The 19,942-nt window shown below is 45.0% G+C and overlaps 1 protein-coding gene across 1 annotated transcript in view; it reads right to left on the bottom strand.

Moving 5' to 3' along the window:
* The window catches only part of BACE2 (beta-secretase 2), a 104,287-nt gene that overhangs the window by 37,962 nt on the left and 46,383 nt on the right, over positions 1 to 19,942 (bottom strand). The window contains exons 3-5 of the mRNA XM_052641515.1: positions 7,851 to 8,067; positions 4,204 to 4,332; positions 416 to 550 (exon numbers count right to left, since the gene is read on the bottom strand). Coding sequence (XP_052497475.1) covers positions 416 to 550; positions 4,204 to 4,332; positions 7,851 to 8,067 — 481 coding nt within the window. The remainder of the gene's footprint in view (positions 1 to 415; positions 551 to 4,203; positions 4,333 to 7,850; positions 8,068 to 19,942) is intronic.

The raw sequence follows: 19,942 nt of genomic DNA, 5'->3' as shown, positions 1-19,942 counted from the left end.
GGGAAATGGGGGATTAGATGTGGATGGAGGATAAAGCTGATGATGTATTTCTGGTTTCATTTTGCTTATTTTTAGTCCCCTTTTCCTCCGATAAAAACCTTGCTTACTTTACTCTCTTGAACCGAGTTCAGAGACCATCTGGCCAGGATGACGTGGTTCTATGTAACTTTTTTCACTCATCACTTTATGCTAATTCCTCCTTTTCAAGCGGAGGAATTGAAGGGAAGCAATTAGAGGGAGGGTCATTGATATAAAATTATCTACAACAAGGCCCTGTAACTTTTATTGCCATGAGCTTTTGATTTATCTTGCAATGTAATGCACAGTCTGATTTCATATTCAGGTACTAGCTGAATTAAATATGCAAATTTAGTGGCCCAGGCACACGCAGACAAAGAGATAAGAGTGGAAATACCTCTCTGCAGTCCAGATTAAGGCTCTGGCCTCCGATTTCCAATTTTAGAATTTCTATCTGATAATACCACTCTTCCTTAATAGGGGTGTACCAGATGTCTCCTTTGTACAAAGTTGGTTCAATTCCACCTAGGACCTGGGAAGGAGAATGTTTACATATTTAAGAGAAAAAATATATAGGCATATAACAAAGTTACACAAAGAAGCGTGGTTTTTTGCTTTTTAAATTTATTATTTAACTGGAGGAAAACTGTTTTGCCAATGTGGTGTTGGTTTCTGCTATACAACAAGGCAAATCAGCCGTAATTATACATATATCACCTCCCTCTTGAGCCTCCCTCCCCTCACTCTACCATCCCTCCAGGTCATCACAGAAGGCCAGGCTGGGGCCCCTGTGTTATACAACAACCAACCAGCTATCTGTTTTACACATGATAGTGTATACATATTGATGCTACTTTTTCCATTCATTCCACCCTCTCCTTCCCTCACTGTGTCCGCAAGTCCATGCACTACATCTGTGTCTTCACTCCTTCCCTGCAAATAGGTTCATCAGTACTATTTTTTAGATTCCATATATATGTGTTAACATACAATACTTGTTTTTCTGATGAGAAGCATGCTCTTATAATATAAGGCAAAACTTCACTGGAATCAGTACTTCCAATTTAACAGGATGTTATAAACAAATGCATAGGCCTGGAAATTAAACAAGGAACATTCTGGGGCCATGTGTTGGAAAATCAGAGTCCCACTCTAATCAGGAGGCTTTGATAATTTCTCTTATGTAGAGGAAATGCATACAGTTCCAGCTTTCTGATACTGAGATCCTCCCCTACCCCATCCCAGTCATGGGCAAAGAAATGCAATAAAATGGTTAACCACACAGACTGGCAAAATTTAGTCCCTCAGAAGACGAAGGATGACTTCCTGCCCCACAGATTTGCATGGAAAGAGGAACAAAAGAGCTTCTCTAATCAAAACTTCATTTTGGAAATCTGTGTAACATCACCTCTCTCCTCTGAAAAGGTGGTAAAACAACAGAGTGACGAAAACCTGTGTGAGGCTGTTTCTCGCAGTCGGAGAGCAAAGGGGTCAGCATCACCCCCCTGGGGGCCCTTCATGTGCTTTCTCCCCTTCGTCTCCCACTGTAGACATCTGGGTGCAGGCCCATCAGGGAGACACTTGGGATATGGCATGTTCCCAGCATTGATTCTGTTTCACTGTGTGTGTGTGTGTATGTGTATAGGTATGTGTGTGCATCTGTGCCTGTACCTGTATGTATGCACATGCAAGTATGTATTATGCAAATCTCTGTGTAACGGTATATAGTGTGTACATGCATGCATGTGTGTATGTATGCACAAGTATGTGTGTATATGTGCATATCCATGTGTATATACTTGTGTGTACATGTGTAAGTGTGTGCAAGCATATGTGTATATGATGTATGTGTAGTGTGTATATGTGTGCACATATGTGAGCATGTACTCGTGTGTGTGCTGTGTGCATGTTCATGTGTGTAACTATGTATCAGTTCAGTTCAGTTGCTCAGTCACTCAGTCGTATCTGACTCTTTGTGACCCCATCGACTGCAGCACACCAGGCTTCCCTGTCCATCACCAACTCCCAGAGCTTGCTCAGACTCATGCCCATCAAGTTGGTGATGCCATCCAACAATCTCATCACCTGTCACCCCCTTCTCCTCCTGCCTTCAATCTTTCCCAGTATCAGGGTTTTTTCCAGTGAGTCAATTCTTCACATCAGATGGCCAAAGTATTGGAGTTTCAGCTTCAGCATCAGTCCTTCCAATGAATATTCAGGACTGATTTCCTTTGGACTGGTTGGATCTCCTTGCAGTCCAAGGGATTCTCAAGAGTCTTCTCCAACACCACAGTTCAAAAGCATCAATTCTTCGGCGCTCAGCTTTCTTTATAGTCCAACTCTCACATCCATACGTGACTACTGGGAAAACCATAGCTTTGAGTAGACAGACCTCTGTTGGCAAAGTAATGTCTCTGCTTTTTAATATGCTGTCTAGGTTGGTCAGAGCTTTACTTCCAAGGAGCAAGTGCCTTTTAATTTCATGGCTGCAGTCACCATTTGCAGTGATTTTGGAGCCCAAGAAAATAAAGTCTGTCACTGTTTCCACTGTTTCCTCATCTCTTTGCCATGAAGTGATGGAACCAGATGCCATGACCTTAGTTTTTTGAATGCTGAGTTTTAAGCCAGCTTTTTCACTCTCCTCTTTCATCAAGAGGCTCTTTAGTTCTTTGCTTTCTGCCAAAAGGGTGGTGTCATCTGCGTATCTGAGGTTATTGATATTTCTCCTGGCAATCTTGATTCCAGCTTGTGCTTCATCCAGTCTGGCATTTTGCATGATGTATTCTGCATATATATTAAATAAGCAGGTGACAATATACAGCCTTGAGGTACTCCTTTCCCAATTTGGAACCAGTCTGTTGTTCCATGTCCAGTTCTAACTGTTGTTTCTTGGTCTGCATACAAAGGAGGCAGGTAAGGTAGTCTGGTATTCCTATGTCCTGAAGAATATTCCAGTTTGTTGTGATCCACATAGTCAAAGGCTTTGGTGTAGTCAATAAAACAGAAGTAGATATTTTTCTGGAACTGTCTTGCTTTTTTGATGATCCAATGAATGTTGGCAATTTGATCTCTGGTTCTTCTGCCTTTTCTAAATCCAGCTTGAACATCTGGAAGTTCATGGTTCAGGTACTGTTGAAGCCTGGCTTGGAGAATTTTGAGCATTACTTTGCTAGAGTCTGAGATGAGTGCAATTGTGCGGTAGTTTGAGCATTCTTTAGCATTGCCTTTCTTTGGGATTGGAATGAAAACTGATCTTTCCCAGTCTTGTGGCCACTGCTGAGTTTTCCAGATTTGCTGGCACACTGAGTGCAGCCCTTTAACAGCATCATCTTTTAGGATTTGAACTAGCTCAGCTGGAATTCCATCACCTCCACTAGCTTTGTTTGTAGTGATGCTTCCTGAGGCCCACTTGACTTCAGACTCCAGGATGTCTGGCTTTAGGTGAGTGATCACACCATCATGGTTATCTGGTTCATTAAGATCTTTTTTGTATAGTTCTTCTGTGTATTTTTGCCACCTTTTCTTAATATCTTCTGCTTCTATTAGGTCCATACTCTTTTTGTCCTTTTTTGTGCCCATCTTTGCATGAAATGTTCTTTTGATATCTCTGATTTTCTTGAAGAGATCTCTAGTCTTTCCCATTCTACAGTTTTCCTCTCTTTCTTTGTACTGATCGCTTAGGAAGGCGTTCTTATCTCTCTGTGCTCTTCTTCGCAACTCAAGATGTGTATAGTGTATGTATAAGATGTGTAACATGTGTGTATATGCATGTGTATGTACTTCTGTGCATAAGGTGCTCCTGTCGCTCCAACAAATTTATGAAATCCCAGGCCCCACTCCCCAGAGCACAGCCGACCTACCACCTTGCCCCACAGGTCCTCATATGCCCCTCCCTCCAACACTCAACAAAATCAGTTACCTTTCAAAGGAATATTTAAAAAAAAGCTTTAAAGGAATTTGGGGAAGCAGTGAGAATCATTTTATTAGATAGCAGGATGCTTAGGAAAGATTGAAAATTACCTAATTTTATCCATTTTTAAGGCTATAAAACAAAGATTATCAAAACTTTCACAGCACACATGTATCTCTATGTGTCTAATATTTCTATCAGAGTCTTAATAAAGCAGGAAAAACAGCCCCACTGGTTTGTGATTTTTCCCCCCTTTAAGACTAAAAGATACCCACAAGACTACCTCCGTTGGTACCAGATCCAGCTACTGGCAGTCCGGCCCCACACATCTGCATGGAGAAGATGTTGGGGATTTTTGCTTGTGCCACAAGGGAATCAAAGAAGGTCTCCAGAGAACTTGAAGGCTGCAGAAGGGGCAGGGAAACAAGGCAGCTGATTAAGGACTCCAGGGTAGACAAGGGGTCCCCCTCTGCAGGGGCCAGGCATGGTGTACAACATGGCATTTCTTTCTATTTAATATTTTCAAGGTTAAGAAATAAACAAGCTCATGATTAAGTCCGCTAATTCAGAAACCTCCAACAAAACTCCCTGTGACTTGGTATTTTTCCTTTTGGGGCAGTGTCTCTGTTGGGAAGATAAGATAGTATTTCCTGAAGCTGTGAAGTGGCTGTCCCATTTATCATCTGACCACCTCGTGAGATCAGCGTGAGAAGATGCAGAAATGGGTTACCTAGGTAGGTGGTGGAGTCTAATCTTAGACATTTTGGAGTAAGGAGAGAACAGGGTCTCCAGGAGCTGCCTTAGCAGCTTCAGAAAAAGTTTCTTTTTCTACCCCTTTCAGTCACAGTCGTCCAGCACGCAAATGACAGGTGCCTGACCCAAGGGAACAGCTCACATCCCAGACCCCCGGGAGGAGGCTTCGTTCTGCCGGCTGTCTGCTGAACTCTGGTGACGGGAAAAGGAATAATGCTACTGTTGTGATCAGAAAAGGATGATGCTATTGTCCTGCAATTTAAACAGCCCATCACTCCTCATTGCCATACGTCAGTAACATCCTCCGTGCCTCCTTACATGTAACCATGCCTTCAGAGAACAACCCCATTTCTCTAGAACTGAAAAGGAAGGATGGTCTGTGAGCAGGTCTTAGCTGTGGGAGTGGGGCAGGGGGCTCATAGGTGCTGGTGGTGAGGAGAGAATGTCATAGATCCATGTCTCCATTTTGGCTTTGACAACTGGGAGAGATTAGAGTTTGTTACTATAAATGGTTTGTTCTTGATGAAAACTCAACAATTGTAGCAGCTTAGATGCTCCAGGCATCTTCTGGCCATCCACAGTAAATCTAGGGAAGGATTATTTATAATCTGTAGGAACTGAAACTAATTCTGGAGGCAGTGTGATCAGACAGAAACCTTCCTATTTATTTAGCTCCTTCGTATCTGGCCTCCTATTGCTTCTTTCTCAGCCTCTGTGGACTCTGGCAGAATTTGGCACAATCCCTCTGTGTAATTGTAGCCTAAACACTTTGTGTTTGGGTCAAGGAAGGAGACAAAGCCCCCTCTAGAAACCAGGTTGGGTCTGGTGATGATCCAGCCTGTGTCTGCCTTCATGAGAAGCAGCCAGGTAAACACTGCCTGGAACTGAATCCTGACTCCACCCCTGGCCTGCAAACTGTGTGACTTGTCCCTTTGTTTCCTTATCTGTAAAATGGGGATCATAGTCACATCCCAGAGCTCTTCTGGGGCTTAAGTGGGTCAGTACATACAGAGTGCTTTGAAAAGTGCCCGGTACATGCGACAGGGTCTATTATTACTGCACCAAGTCATTCTTCCGCAGGACTTAGGATCCCTTTAAGGTTTAAAAGCACATAGCTGCCCAGGACCAGTAGAGAACCTGATTCAGCAGGTTGAGGCCCTGCAGGTGGCCATAACCACATCTTTGGTGGGGGAGCAGATAGCATCAGCTGGGGGCCTCTGCACACTCTGACACCCTCCAGTGGGTGCTCACGGAATCTATTTCAGAAATGTCTTTGGGCCACCAACCCAGACCGCCTTGCCGGTGCTGTTTCTAGCCATGCCCCACTTCCTGTAAATCCTGATTTGGTCTCCCCTAACCTAGGAACATGAAGCCAATTGCTGGCCATCTTGGAATCGCATAGATAAAAAGATACACGGTCTTGTGGGGAGTCTGGACATCCCCCAAAACCCGAAGCAGTCTATTCTAGAGGAAGTTTCATGTATTATTAATTCCAGATAATTTAGCTTTAAGGTACCATCTCCCAAATAATCATCAAATCAATCGTATATCTTTTATTTTTGAAGTCACAAGAAGAAACATGTAGTCAATTGTCAGTGAAAAGTATTTAGAAATGGAAGTTGTTACAAGTCTGGGAACTCATATTGAACTTTGCTCACGGTTGTTGTTCAGTTGCTAAGTTATGTCCGGCACTTTGTGATGCCGTAGACTGTAGCCTGCCAGGATCCTCTGTCCGTGGGATTTCCAGGCAAGAATACTGGAGTGGGTTGCTTCTCTAGAGAATCTTCCAGACTCAGGGATTGAACCTGCATCACTTGCATTTCAGGCAAATTCTTTACTGCTGAGCCACCTGGAAAGCCCTATGGTGCTGAGCTCTAACGTCCATCTGGGCTCTTCAGACAGGGCTCTGTGCTCTGACAGTCCTCGGCAAGGGGTAAACCTCTCTAACCCTCTGTCCACACATAACTAACGTAAGCCTACGAAGTCTGCTTTTTGGGGAGGTCCTGAGACTCCACGGAAGGACATCTTGTAATGGTCTTGGTCCAGGGGTCACGGGTTGTTCTTTCTCCTTAAGAAACTACAGTGTTGGGAAATGCCCCCTGCCCTCTATGTCCCGCTCCCGAGTCCCCCCACCTCATTGCCTGAATCACTTGCTAGTAAACTCGAGCTGGAGCAAACATCCTTCCAGAGAGAAAACAGGACTTTCTATACCCACAATTCTTTGTTTCACACTTAGCGCTGGCTCAAAGCCTGTCTGAACAAGGAGAAGCCAAGCCAGGGTGCCTGGTTATGGGCCAGGAGGGGTGACCTCCCCTCACGTGTACACTGACCTACCCTGGCCTCTCGGGGCCCTGGGGCCACACTGGGTTGTCAGATCTGCCTGCCTCTGGCATCCTTTCCTTCCCAGCCCACCCCCCTCCTCCCACATGTGATCATTGCTTGCTTTGGGTAGACCAAGGACAGAGAACCATGCGGTCTTTCCCTGTTTTGTGATGGTCCTAATGCTGATGAGGGTGAGGTTTCACTGTCTCTCCTCGAAGCATCACTGCTTCCACTGGCTGGCGATCCCCAGGGTGTGCCTGCAGATGTCTGGGCCCCAGTTCCAGAGTGAGGGGAAAGTAGTGTCATGCTCCATGCCTGGCGGGACATCTCTTCCTGCGGAGTTTCCACTGTCACCCTGAGGCTCTTTCTTTATCAATGTTATTTTTTAAAGAATTTTTTTGGCCATGCTGTGCAGTGTATGGGATCCTAGTTGCCTGACCAGGGATCGAACCTTCATCCCCTGCATTGGAAGTCCCCTTTATAAATTTAATAAATGTATTTTCTCTTAATCCTGCCCTAATAAAAACTCCTAGACAAGCACCATCATCAAAGGCATTCAGATTCTGTTAACATCTGTCAACTACACAAGTAAAATAAACAGAAAAGACAAATGAAAAAAGCCATGCCATGGGAATATCTTACGGGAAGGCTCAAAGAATCTCACCATTTACCTTAAATTTTAAAAATGCTTAGAGATCTAATCAATCGTGTGAACACTGGTCTGTCAACCATGTGATTCTCACTGACTGTCTTGGACAGCATGGACCCCTCTGCTGGCCCCTCCAGAGACTGGTTGCAGAATTTTGTTCCATCATTTGATGTTCGTAGACCCACCCATCATTCTTACCTTGGCCAGGGTAGCATAAGCCAGTCCAAGTATCCCATTCCATCTAATCCCAGGCAGAAAGAAATTCTCTGACTCAAATATGGTGGCGATGTTGACAAGAAAAGAACTGTTGAAGCCTTTGGGGATGGTGACCACGTCCTCCCCAACGAAGCCTGTCCAGCTCCCCTGCGTGTACTTCACAGTGACATCAAAACCCTTGGGACGGTACGTGCTGGACCTGGAGAAAGAGAAGAGGCCTTGCGTCCGGTGCTCTGTCCACCTGCCGCTGTTCTGACAACACGGCCGTCAAGACAACTGCTCTAAGTGAGGAAGGCGTGCATCAGCAATTCTTCCCGAGGAACAGTCCTTGCGCTCACAAGGCATGATTTCCCATAACATAATCACTGACATTTGGGCAATGACCTTTTCTGTGCCACCTGTGAGGGAGTACTGGGGTCTACATGTAACCCGAGTTTAACTCCTTGCTGAGCCCATGTATCCCCCTTAAGTCAGGTGTTGAACTTAACTGGAACACCACAACCAAGCGTGGGTCCGCCTGTCCCTCTGGCTCTGGGGGACACTGCATTGCTGCTCCGTGACACAGGGAGGGGCCGCCAGCCCCAGAAGGAGGGCCAGTAGCTTGTGTCCAAAGTGGCTGCAGGCTCAAATTCATACAAATGGCCAATGTGATGAATAAAAGTCAAGTCACACCCCCCAACACCAGGGCCAGCCCTCCTCAGGGCCTTTATGACCTCTTGGCATCACAAGTTCCTTCTCAAGGCCATCCATCTGTCCCCAAGCTGATTCTCCCCATATCAGAAGGGTGACCTTAACGACAAGCTGGGATACAAGTCACTCTGACAACCGCACAACACCTAAAGGTAAGAGATCCTGAGACAGAATAACATGAACAAGGCCAGACAACGGACAGGGCAGAGGGGAGCCCTGCTCCTGGGATTCCAGAGACAGATGGTAAACAAACGCACACCTAGAATTCCAAGCAATGATAGAGAGATGAGAGCCACCCGGGGAAGAGAGCAGGGTGAGGGGTGGGAGAGAGACGTGGTGGCCACAGAGGCTGCTCTAGAGGTGACATTTATGCAAGACCTGCGGGAAGACAATAAGCCATGGGGCTCTCTGCAGGGGAGCATCCTGGAGAGAGAGAGCAGCAGGTGTCCAGGGCCTGGGGTGTCCAGTCCTGTAAGCTCATTCTTACACCCAGCTGAGCTTGACAAAGCTGTTGGTCTATAGGCCAAGGGACATCTCCAAGCAAATCTCTCTGTTCAAACCATTCCCTTAGGAAAACAATCACACTCCTAAGAGAAGTGTCCAACCACCAGCGAGATCATTGTAAATGTACCTGTTTGTCCACAGTTTTCAGTTTAACATTCGATCTCTGAACATTCATCCATGTTAACAAGTCTTTGCTGTAGGGTTATATGACCTAGTATGGTACTGTTGGGAGACAGAGAGGAAGTTAAGTCACAGATGATATGAATTTTGGGATGTACTGTGAAGAAGGCTGAGCACTGAAGAACTGATGCTTTTGAACTGTGGTGTTGGAGAAGACTCTTGAGAGTCCCTTGGACTGCAAGGAGATCCAACCAGTCCATTCTGAAGGAGATCAGCCCTGGGATTTCTTTGGAAAGAATGATGCTAAAGCTGAAACTCCAGTACTTTGGCCACCTCATGCGAAGAGCTGACTCATTGGAAAAGACTTTGATGCTGGGAGGGATTGGGGGCAGGAGGAGAAGGGGACGACAGAGGATGAGATGGCTGGATGGCATCACTGACTCGATGGACATGAATCTGAGTGAACTCCGGGAGTTGGTGATGGACAGGGAGGCTTGGCATGCTGTGATTCATGGGGTTGCAGAGTCGGACACGACTGAGCGACTGAAGTGAACTGAACATGTTATAAACTTTAAACATGTTAGGTCTGTTTAATTCAGACTGCACTTCTGAGAATCTGACCCTAAGGAAACACCCATGATGCAAATAGAGATTCATTAACAAAGACAGTTATTATGTTTTATTTATAGTAGCAAACAGCTGGAAACAACCTAAATGCCCAGTAAAAAAGGAAACAGTTTAGTAAATTATGGTACAGAAATATGAATGGAATATTACGTAGTATTGGAAAATGATGTTGACTAAGACATTTTAAATGGCATAGAGAAAAATTACGATAAGAAACCTTTGTATATGTGGCAGAATTTTCTTCAAAAAAATTATTACACTCAGATACTAACAGGGCTACCTCTGGGTTGTGGGGTTTTGTGGGAGGAACTCTCATTCTTGTGGTTAGGTCCTTTCATATTTTCTGCATATATAACTTTTATAATCAGGGGGAAAAAGGTATTTTTAAAATGTCTGGCAGACCATTTTAGAGAAACTTATTTTATTCTAACTCCATAACGGGATATGAAATACAAAGGATGTTCAGTTTTAATGTTTTCTGACTATTTTAGCCAACTCCACCACAGTCTTAAAGAGAGAGCAGCACTGAGTGAACATTTTGTGTACACACGTCTTCTGACAACAGCAAGCACAGGCAGGAAAGTAAGCGTGAACGGACCCCAGGCTCGTGGAGTGCTAAGGGACCCATCAGAAATTACAGAAAGCACATCGTCAGACCACTGAAATGCAGGCCCTTGAGGACTGGTGTTTTCGTGCCAGGGCTGAGTGCCCACACCAATTCAGTGATGCCTGGCACACAGCAGGGGCTGCACACATTAGGTTGAAAAGCAATGAAAATTCTGAAATGTCAGTCCTTTCTGACAGCTCAGGGTCATTCTTCAAGTTCAAAACATTAGCACTATTGCTAACAGAAGAGGCTAGTTATTTTGAAAGACTTAAAGCATATGGTCCTCCGCAGGGTTGGTGAGCTGCTTCTATAAAGGGCCAGAAAATAAATGTTTCAGCTTTTGTGGGTCACATGATCTCCACTTCACCTGCTCTGTTCTGCTAGTGAAGAAGCAACCACCGGTGACAGATTGAACAAACATCTGTGGCCATGTTCCAGCAAAACTTTACTTAGGAAAACAGGCGGCAGGCTGGAGGTAGCCTGCCAGCCCTAATTTACCGATTCTTCATCTGGAAGATCAGTCATCCCCACCAAACAGTCTATAGTGCCATAACTTCCTTTGAGAAGTTGTTTTTAAAAAATTTTTAGTCTGTTGTGCTTAGTCGCTCAGGCGTGTCTGACTCTTTGCAACCCCATGGACTGTAGCCCGCCAGGCTCTTCTGTCCATGGGGATTCTCCAGGCAAGAACACTGGAGTGGGTTGCCATGCCCTCCTCCAGGGGAGCTTCCCAACCCAGAGATTGAATTCAGGTCTCCTGTACTGCAGGCAGGTCCTTTACCATCTGAGCCACCAGGGAAGCTTGGTGAGCCTACAGAAAACTCATTGGAATCTGCTGAGGTCACAGAGAAGAGCATGAACCAGGCTGCCCTTCTAGACAGAACGTCCTCTGCAGTGTACTGACCAGTTTGCTATTTCCCTCATGGGTGAACATTCTGGATACTCTGGTGCCACTTACAAAGATGTGGCAGGCAGCTGGAGTTACGCTGTCTGGGGTCAAATAGCACTTCAACCACTTAGGAGCTGTGTGTGACTCCAGGCTAAGTTATTTAACTTCTCTATTCCTCAGTCTCCTCTGCTGAAAAGTAGGGACAATATAGCACCACGCTTCACAGGGTTAATTCTAAGGATTAAAAGAGTTAATACGATAAACCATTTATTTTTTGAATGAATATATTATCATTACTTAAGGTATTTTATTTTCAAACTTTAACATTTTAATTTTCTGTTGGAGTTGATTCACAATGTTTTAGTAGTTTCAGGTGAACAGCAAAGGGACTCAGCCATACATATATATGTCTCCATCCTCCCCCAAGGGGTTCCCTGGTGGCTCAGATGGTAAGCAATCTGCCTGCAATGCAGGAGACCTGGGTTTGATCCCTGGGTCAGGAAGATTCCTTGGAAAAGGGAATGGCAACCCACTCCTGTATTCTTGCCTGGAGAATTCCATAGATAGAGGAGCCTGGTGGGCTTAAGTTCATGGGGTCACAAAGAGTTGGACACAACTAAGCAACTAACACACACACACATTCTCTCCCCAAACCCCGCTCCCATCCAAGCTGGCACACAACATTGAGTAGAGTTCCCCGTGCTATGCAGCAGGTCCTTGCTGGTTATCCATTTTGAATATAGCAGTGTGTACATGACCTTCCCCAACTCCCTAACTATCCCTTTCTCCCGGTAACCGTAAGTTCGTTTGCTAAGTCTGTGAGTCTCTTTGTAAACTATTTAGAACAAAACCCCAGAACACAGCAGGTTAACAACAAAAGTAGCTGCTATTATTATAATTATCTAATCACATGCTACCTTTATTCAATCTATGAGCTGCTATTAGAAAATGTAAGTTTTCCTAGAAAATGTTTCCTATAATCTTTCTGAATATCCAAAACTGTTTCACTGTGAAGTCCAACAACCTCCAGGAAAAGGGGCAAGTCTCAGGTAAGACTTGGCTGAAATGGTGCAGGGAGGGGAAGAGCCTTCCAGGTTTCTAAAAGATGGAGTTCTTCTGTGTTCTGGATCAAGACTATTCAATAGAACTTCTGCAATGACAGGAATATTCTCTATTTATGCTTCCAATACAGTAGCCACAGGTGGCTGGAAAGCACCGGAACCCCAATGGGGTTACATCATGATACACCTATTGTAAGTTGAAATTATTATTAGGTTGAAAATGCATTTAATGGACTGAACCTTCTGAACATCTTAGCTCAGCCCAGCCTATCTTAATGGTGCTCAGAACATTAGCCTACAGTTGGGTAAACTCATCCATCACAAAACCTAGCTTATGATAAAATGTTGAATATCTCCTCTAATTTACTGATTACTACATTGAAAGTGAACAAAGCAGAATGTCTGTCTGGGTCCTCACGGCTGTCAATATATCAGTTGCTTACCCTCATGATCACAGGGCTGACAGGGAACTGTGGCTGCTGTTTCCCAACATCATGAGACAGGATTGTCCCCTTACTGCCAGCTTTGCTGCTGCTGCTGCTAAGTTGCTTCAGTCGTGCCCGACTCTGTGCGACCCCATAGATGGCAGCCCACCAGGCTCCTCCGTCCCTGGGATTCTCCAGGCAAGCATACTGGAGTGGGTTGCCATTTCCTTCTCCAATGCATGAAAATGAAAGTGAAGTCGCTCAGTCGTGTCCGACTCCTAGGGACCCCATGGACTGCAGCCTACCAGGTTCCTCCGTCATGGGATTTTCCAGGCAAGAGTACTGGAGTGGGTTGCCATTGCCTTCTCCCAGCTTTGGGAGAAGCAAAATTCAAAATGCAGACACTTCTGACCAATGCTATGTAGGAAGAGTCACTAGGGAGGGCATTCCTTCTCAGTAAAAAGATGGCCACTTCAGGAGGAATGTTCTTGCCTCTTGTTATTTGTTAGCCTCCTATCTTCCTGCTGGAAATGTATATTTGATATCTGGAGGGGCAGCAGCCATCTTACCACCATGAGTACAAAAGTTTCCACAGAATTGGTGGAACAAGTCCATTGAAACTGGGATAAAAGTCACCAAACTTGGATTTTACTGTTGCATTGTCCAATGATTGAACTTGGATTTAGCTTCTGTGACAGTGATTACCAACTAGAGGCTTATTTTTCCTTCTGGGTGACATTTGGCAATGTCTGGAAACATTTTTGGTTGTCACAGCTGTGTGAGAGAGAAGCTTCTGGCATCAAATGGAACAGAAACCAGGATGCTGTAAACATTCTCAAATGCACGAGACAGCCCCCAACAATAAAAAATCACCCAGCCCAAACTGTCAGCAGTGCTGAGATTAAGAAACTCTGGTCCATAGGTCTCAATTTTAAAAATTCAAAATTCAAAGTACAGTTTCTACTGAATGTGTATTGTTTTTGCACCATTGTAAAGTTGAAAGATAATTCAAACCATCTAAGTCAGGGACCATCTGGATAGTTTGACTAAAGAATGAGCCTGTATTTAACATTAATTAATTTAAATTTAAATAGCCACTTGTGTCTAGTAGCTACCCTTGTAGAAAGCACAGTTCTAGATAATGAGAGAAAAAAGTAATTCTTAGCTCATATTCCCTGGGCTCCTCGAACTCAAAGAGCAAAAACCCCAGAGATGAATTGCAAGCATCTCTGAATGTTATTAACGCGTAGGTTTCAGCACTAGACCTAAAAACTACGCATTCCTCCATGTTTATGTCCTAACATCCCACCTCTTGGCGCTAAAATGCTTTGGCTCTCAGCTGCTTTGGACATTCATTAACTATATTGAGAGTGAACCCCAGACATGCTGCTTTTTTGCAGCATCCATTCTGGGTGTGTAGAAACAGCCATTCATCAAGGATGTGAGTAGCTAGAGAAGAGTCCACCCACAGCCACAGAATCACTTCGAACCAAATTCAGGAGACTTTCTGCCTCTGATACAAGTCTGAAGGGAATGCAGGATTGAAAAGTGAAATCAATCAAACTGAGAAGAGAAGAACCACAGAACATTTTATTAATTTAAAGAAACTCATTTTGTTTTCAGAGAATATACAGGGAGGAGGTGGGAGGGCAGAGATCAAGAGAGTTGAATCCTTCAGTCGACTCTGGCTCCCCCAAACCACCAGCCCCCCAGAGAATGTTAAGTCTCCTGGAAAATTCTGCCCAAGACCTCCCTGGGGGCCTTCTGCACATTTCAGAATTTGGACTCTACCTCGGGGATAAGGGACTTGGACCAGGTGACCAGATACCTGTCTTATTCTTCCAAGGTCTGGAAGTGACCATGTCAGAGTCAGTGGGACCACTCACCAGCCCAGGGGCTTCTCCTCATGCTGGAGGGTCATCAACATCCTCAACAATGGCAAATGCTTCAGGGCCCCAATATGGCAAGACCCCTCCTGGACAAACTTAAGAAATTATCTAAATAATCAAGAAAAATGTGTGTCATCATCAGATGGAAAGATGTAGCGTGAGATCTCAAGGGTCCAGGTCAGCCTCCTTAAGGAAATAACCTGCATAATTTTCTAATATCCCCACTCTACTCATAAGCGTCAGTTGAAGACAGGAAATTGTTTTTTGGCCAGAACTACTCTGTGAGCTGGGAGAAGGCAATGGCACCCCACTCCAGTACTTCTGCCTGGAAAATCCCATGGACGGAGGAGCCTGGTAGGCTGCACTCCATGGGGTCACTGAAGGTCAGACATGACTGAGCGACTTCACTCTCACTTTTCACTTTCGTGTGTTGGAGAAGGAAATGGCAACTCACTCCAGTGTTCTTGCCTGGAGAATACCAGGGACGGGGGAGCCTGGTGGGCTGCCGTCTATGGAGTCACACAGAGTCGGACACGAATGAAGTGACTTAGCGGCAGCAGCAGCAATTCTGTGAGCTGCACCCAGATGGAGTATAGGAGGGGGAGACATTTTAATGAAAATATACTTAATTTCTGAATAGATTATTATAAGGTCAGGGGGATGAGTATACTGAATCTCTCATCAAGCCACTTGGATGGAGACTATTTTACTGGCTAAAAAAGAAGTACACCTAAAAAAATACATGATTGCCTTTTTGCTGTATAGTAATTCATTGGAACATTCACCACCAGGAAAAGAGTGCTTCTGATGGGACAAAGCTGCACAAATGACTGATGGTAGCCTGATGTCTGATTCCATAAATCAAAGAGATCTTGTCAAAGAACCCCAAGTCAAATCTCCAATTACTGGGACATGTTTCAGGAAGCGTTAAACCTGAATATCCAGAGACTAGGGGACTTGAATCAGAGGCTGACAAACCCAACCAGAAACCTTATTATAACTAAGAGAGATCAGAGGGACAAGCAAATACAGAAACATCACAAGGCAGCAAGCTACATCTCAGAAAAGAAACCTTTGTCAAAAATTGAGAGAGGAAGTAGAACATTCTCTCGGCTTCCATCAAATACCATGGTGGAAGGTGTAGCTTAGGCCAACTGTAAAGTGGGCTGAAAGCATCAGACAACTTAATTGTACATAATTTACTATATAAATTATGTTCATAGTTCATATCTTAACAATAACGCATCCGTGTTGACATAAACCTATGAGAACTATTTAGGGAAAATAGAAGAAAGGAGAGAAAGGTTAGCATAAATCAAAGCAAGTGTTTAACCTGCAAGGCACGTGTGTTTGTTTGTATTGGTGACTAATGCAGGTGATTGAATAGAACTTGCCTAAAACTCAAAATGCGATGTTTCACATTTGATTCAGTTAAGAAGAAGCCCAGTTGAAGAATGAATGCATGTTCATTTGCTCAGTCATGTCTAACTCTTTGCAATCCCATGGACTGTAGCCCATCAGGCTCCTCTGTCCATGGGATTTCCCAGGCAAAAATTCACTTCATTCTCCAGGGTTCTCCCTGACCCAGGATCAAACCCATGTCTCCTGCATTGGTAGGAGGATTCTTTACTACTGAGCCGATTTCTTTATAAGAAAGGGCTAGAAGGCCAGACTGGGTCATGTGTTAAGGTACTAAATAAATTTCAACAGTACTTGCAAATGAGAAGGCAGGGTGAAGTCTGAATAATGGAGGTGCCAGTGGGGGCGACACTGACAAAGCAGGGGAGTCTGGGGCCTCCCCTGCATGTTGGCAGGTTCTGCTAGTTCTCTGTTTGCTCACAAAGGAGAAATATCTAGATGAGACGCTCAGGTGCTCAGAAAGCTAACAGGGAGCCCCGAATTCTCCTGTGTGGTTAGCAGGATGGCAGGGCTAGCCATCATGGGAGTCACGAATGTTCCCAGGAGTCTTCACATTAAATCAGGTGCAAAGGAGGCAGAGGAGCTCAATCTTTAAGGATGAAAGACAGAAGCCACCTGAAACCTGAACTCAAGCCTGGCTAATAGGAAAGTTAGAAGGCTGCGTCCCACTAAGGCGGAGAGAATTATGGTTCAAGCCCGCAATGAACAAAGTCAAAGGCAAATGAGAAGGAAGCCAGTTGTCTACTGTTGATTAAATATTGTACATGTATTAAATGGCACTGAACCCAGTATTTGTAATGTTGACTAGTGTTTGCCCTTGAATGCTTCCATATTTGCATCTGCATAGCAAATGGGTGCGTGCCTGTGTGTGGTTAGGCAGGTACTGTTTGTGACAACCCTTTGGACTGCAGCCCACCAGGCCCCTCTGTCCACGGGACCTTTCAGGCAAGAACACCAGAGCAGGTTGCCATTCCCTTCTACAGGGATTCTTCCTGGCCCAGGGATCAAACCTGCATCCCTGTATCTCCTGCATTGCAGGGGGATTCTTTACCTGTGGAGTCATCAAGGAAACCCAGCAAAAGGGTAACTAGGTTGCAAGCACACTCAGACTTTTACTGACCGCTGGCTGTGCTGTTTACCCACTTATGAGCCCCTGGCCACCTTTTCCCACTCAAACTGTGATTTGTCCAAATCCTCCACCCCAAACAACCCCCTCCCCTCAACCACTTTATCATGGAACAGATTCTGGAGTCAGTCCAAACCTCATTTTTATTCATGTAGCACAGGAGGTCTGAGAACCAAGAAAATATCCACCCATGGTGTTAGATTTGCACATTTCAATCTAAAAGGTGGATATACACATTACTCAAACTTGGCTTCACTATGCTGTACTATTATTTTCTTCTATTGTATCATGTGTCTACAGATCTGTGATGGAAAACAAAATTGCTCTGGGGAGGAAAACTGTTAAAGATGTATCTGAGCTCCAAGGATGTTTGCTCTGTCTTATGGCAGGCAGAACCCCAGTAGGCATGGAGAAACTGGGAGAATGTATGGACTAGGAAGAATCTTGTAGTGGAAAAAATAGGGCTAGGATTGCCTCACCACCAAAATCAACATCTTCTACACAGTTTAATATACTTTGCATTTTCTAGGTATGCAGCGACTGTGTAGATTGAAGAAGGTAATCCTCTGCGGAAACTATACCAAGATTCTTCACTGATCTGGAAAACTGACATCACTAAACCAAGCTGTTCTGGGTGTCTGATTCTATTTTAATTCAGTTTGTCAGTCTGCACTGGGCACTGCAGGGCCAGAGCGATGCTCACAGCCTCCTGCATCACCCAGCTTCACCTGACTCCTACCCCACGTGTTTACATACTGCGGTGCTGATCACCATCCTATAAATTAATTCCTTTTACCGCCCCCAAACCCTGCAGATTGTGTCAGGGCATTTAGGATTACATGTGAAGATAAGTTTTACTATATTTGCATTTTGGTTCAGAGCGTACACAGCACTTACTATAAAGAGGAGCTGCCAGGGCTGAAGTCTGCAGACCTCTTGTCCTAGAAGCCTGCACCCGGGCCACTTTCTTGGTTCCCAGACCTCCTGTGCTATGTGAATAAAAATGAGAGGTTTGGACTGACTTCAAAACCTGTCCCATGATGGAGTAGTTGAGGGGAGGGCTGTTTGAGGGCAGAGGACTTGGATGAATCACAGTTTGAGTAGGAAAGGGCAAAGGGTAGCTGGGGGCTCATCAGCCAGCCTCTGTTCCCTGGCTGCACAGCCCATGCCCCACTTCACAAGCATCTGAAGTCCCAAGAACAGCTCCCGGGCTCACATCTGTCTTCACAAAGCATTCCTGGAGGTGCACCTGGAATTTCTGTGATCAAAGGTTATCAACACACTGAGTCATAACCTAAGCTCCAAGTTCCTTGAAGGAGGGGTCCATGAGGCACCAGCCATCCTTCCCTCCAGCTGGACACACAGGTGGCCTCCTTGTGCCACCAAAACAAAGACCAACGTGCATGGGGGAAGAGACGGGCACTGCCTTATTAATGCTGCTGGGGATTTGTTGAACCTCCCCAGTTGTTACTTTCTCTCCTGTGTTTCCTTTCTTTCCCCACCCCCCCTCAAAAAAGATGGGGCTTATTCCTTGAAACAAAAGACTATGGGAAAAGAAAGTGGGAAAGGAAAGACATGAAGGGCATCGGTAGCAGGGAAATGTGACATGCTTGTTCATGAGGCTAAATAGCAAACCACGTGGCAGCTTACTGGTTTTATCTGTTGAGTCTAAATTTTAGGGTCACAAAAAATGGATATGAAATTAAAATGTGCATACATTTAGGGCAGCAACAAGTATCTGGGGCAGACTGACTCTGACCCCGTGGGCTCCTGCAGAGATGAACAGTGACACACACAAGTACCACCCAAAGCTTCCTAGGGCCCAGAGTCTAGGGACCTGGACACACAGAGCTGGCCTTGAGCCAGACCTCCATCCAGGCTCTGCTCCTTCTCAGAGCCCCACCCACAGCTGCCAGCTCAGAGCCCTGTCTCGGGCCTGAGTGCTCTGAGCTCACAGTGTGTCCTTTCCAAGTGAGTCATAGATTTCTCTCACCACAAAGACCTCCCAGCACAGAAATGGTTTCAGTGAACCACACCTTGACTGACACCACCAAACTTCAGGTGACACAAAGGTGGCTTTCCAAGCAATGCCAGGCCACTGCCCAGAACAGTCTCACACTCAGACCCAATGAGCCCTGCCCTGCTCAGGCTACCTCCTCGTGAGGATTAGGGGGGACCAACAAATGTCAAAGGGTCACGAGCTCCCTGCAATTCAGGTCTGACCACAAAACATTCAAGTTTGACTTGAATGTCTATAAAGCAGAGCTCATGAGAACACACCAAGGCTGTTAGGAGAATCCTGCAATGGATTCATTTGGAGTGGATGTACACACTCAGTACGTCATGCCACACATGCACACCACACACAAATGTAAATACCACAGTGTGCATGTACATACAGATACCCACACTTACAGATATATACTTGTATACGCGAATATACACACCACCACGTGCATGTACACAGATACCTACATTTACACAAATATATACATATTGTACAAATATACACACCACTAAGTGTGTATCATGGGCATACTAAGTGTGAAATCATATGCATGTACACAGATACCTACACTTACACAGATATATGCATCTATACACAAATATACACACCCCATGTGCATGTACACACAGATGCTTACACATACACAAACATATACATATATTCATAAATACACACACCACTCAGTGCATCATGATGGTGTGGCCAGACACCC

Source organism: Budorcas taxicolor, chromosome 1 (assembly GCF_023091745.1).
Source record: "Budorcas taxicolor isolate Tak-1 chromosome 1, Takin1.1, whole genome shotgun sequence".
Classification (NCBI taxonomy): Eukaryota; Metazoa; Chordata; class Mammalia; order Artiodactyla; family Bovidae; genus Budorcas; species Budorcas taxicolor.
Note: the sequence above shows the minus strand (reverse complement) of the source record. Positions and strands in the feature narration are given on the sequence as shown.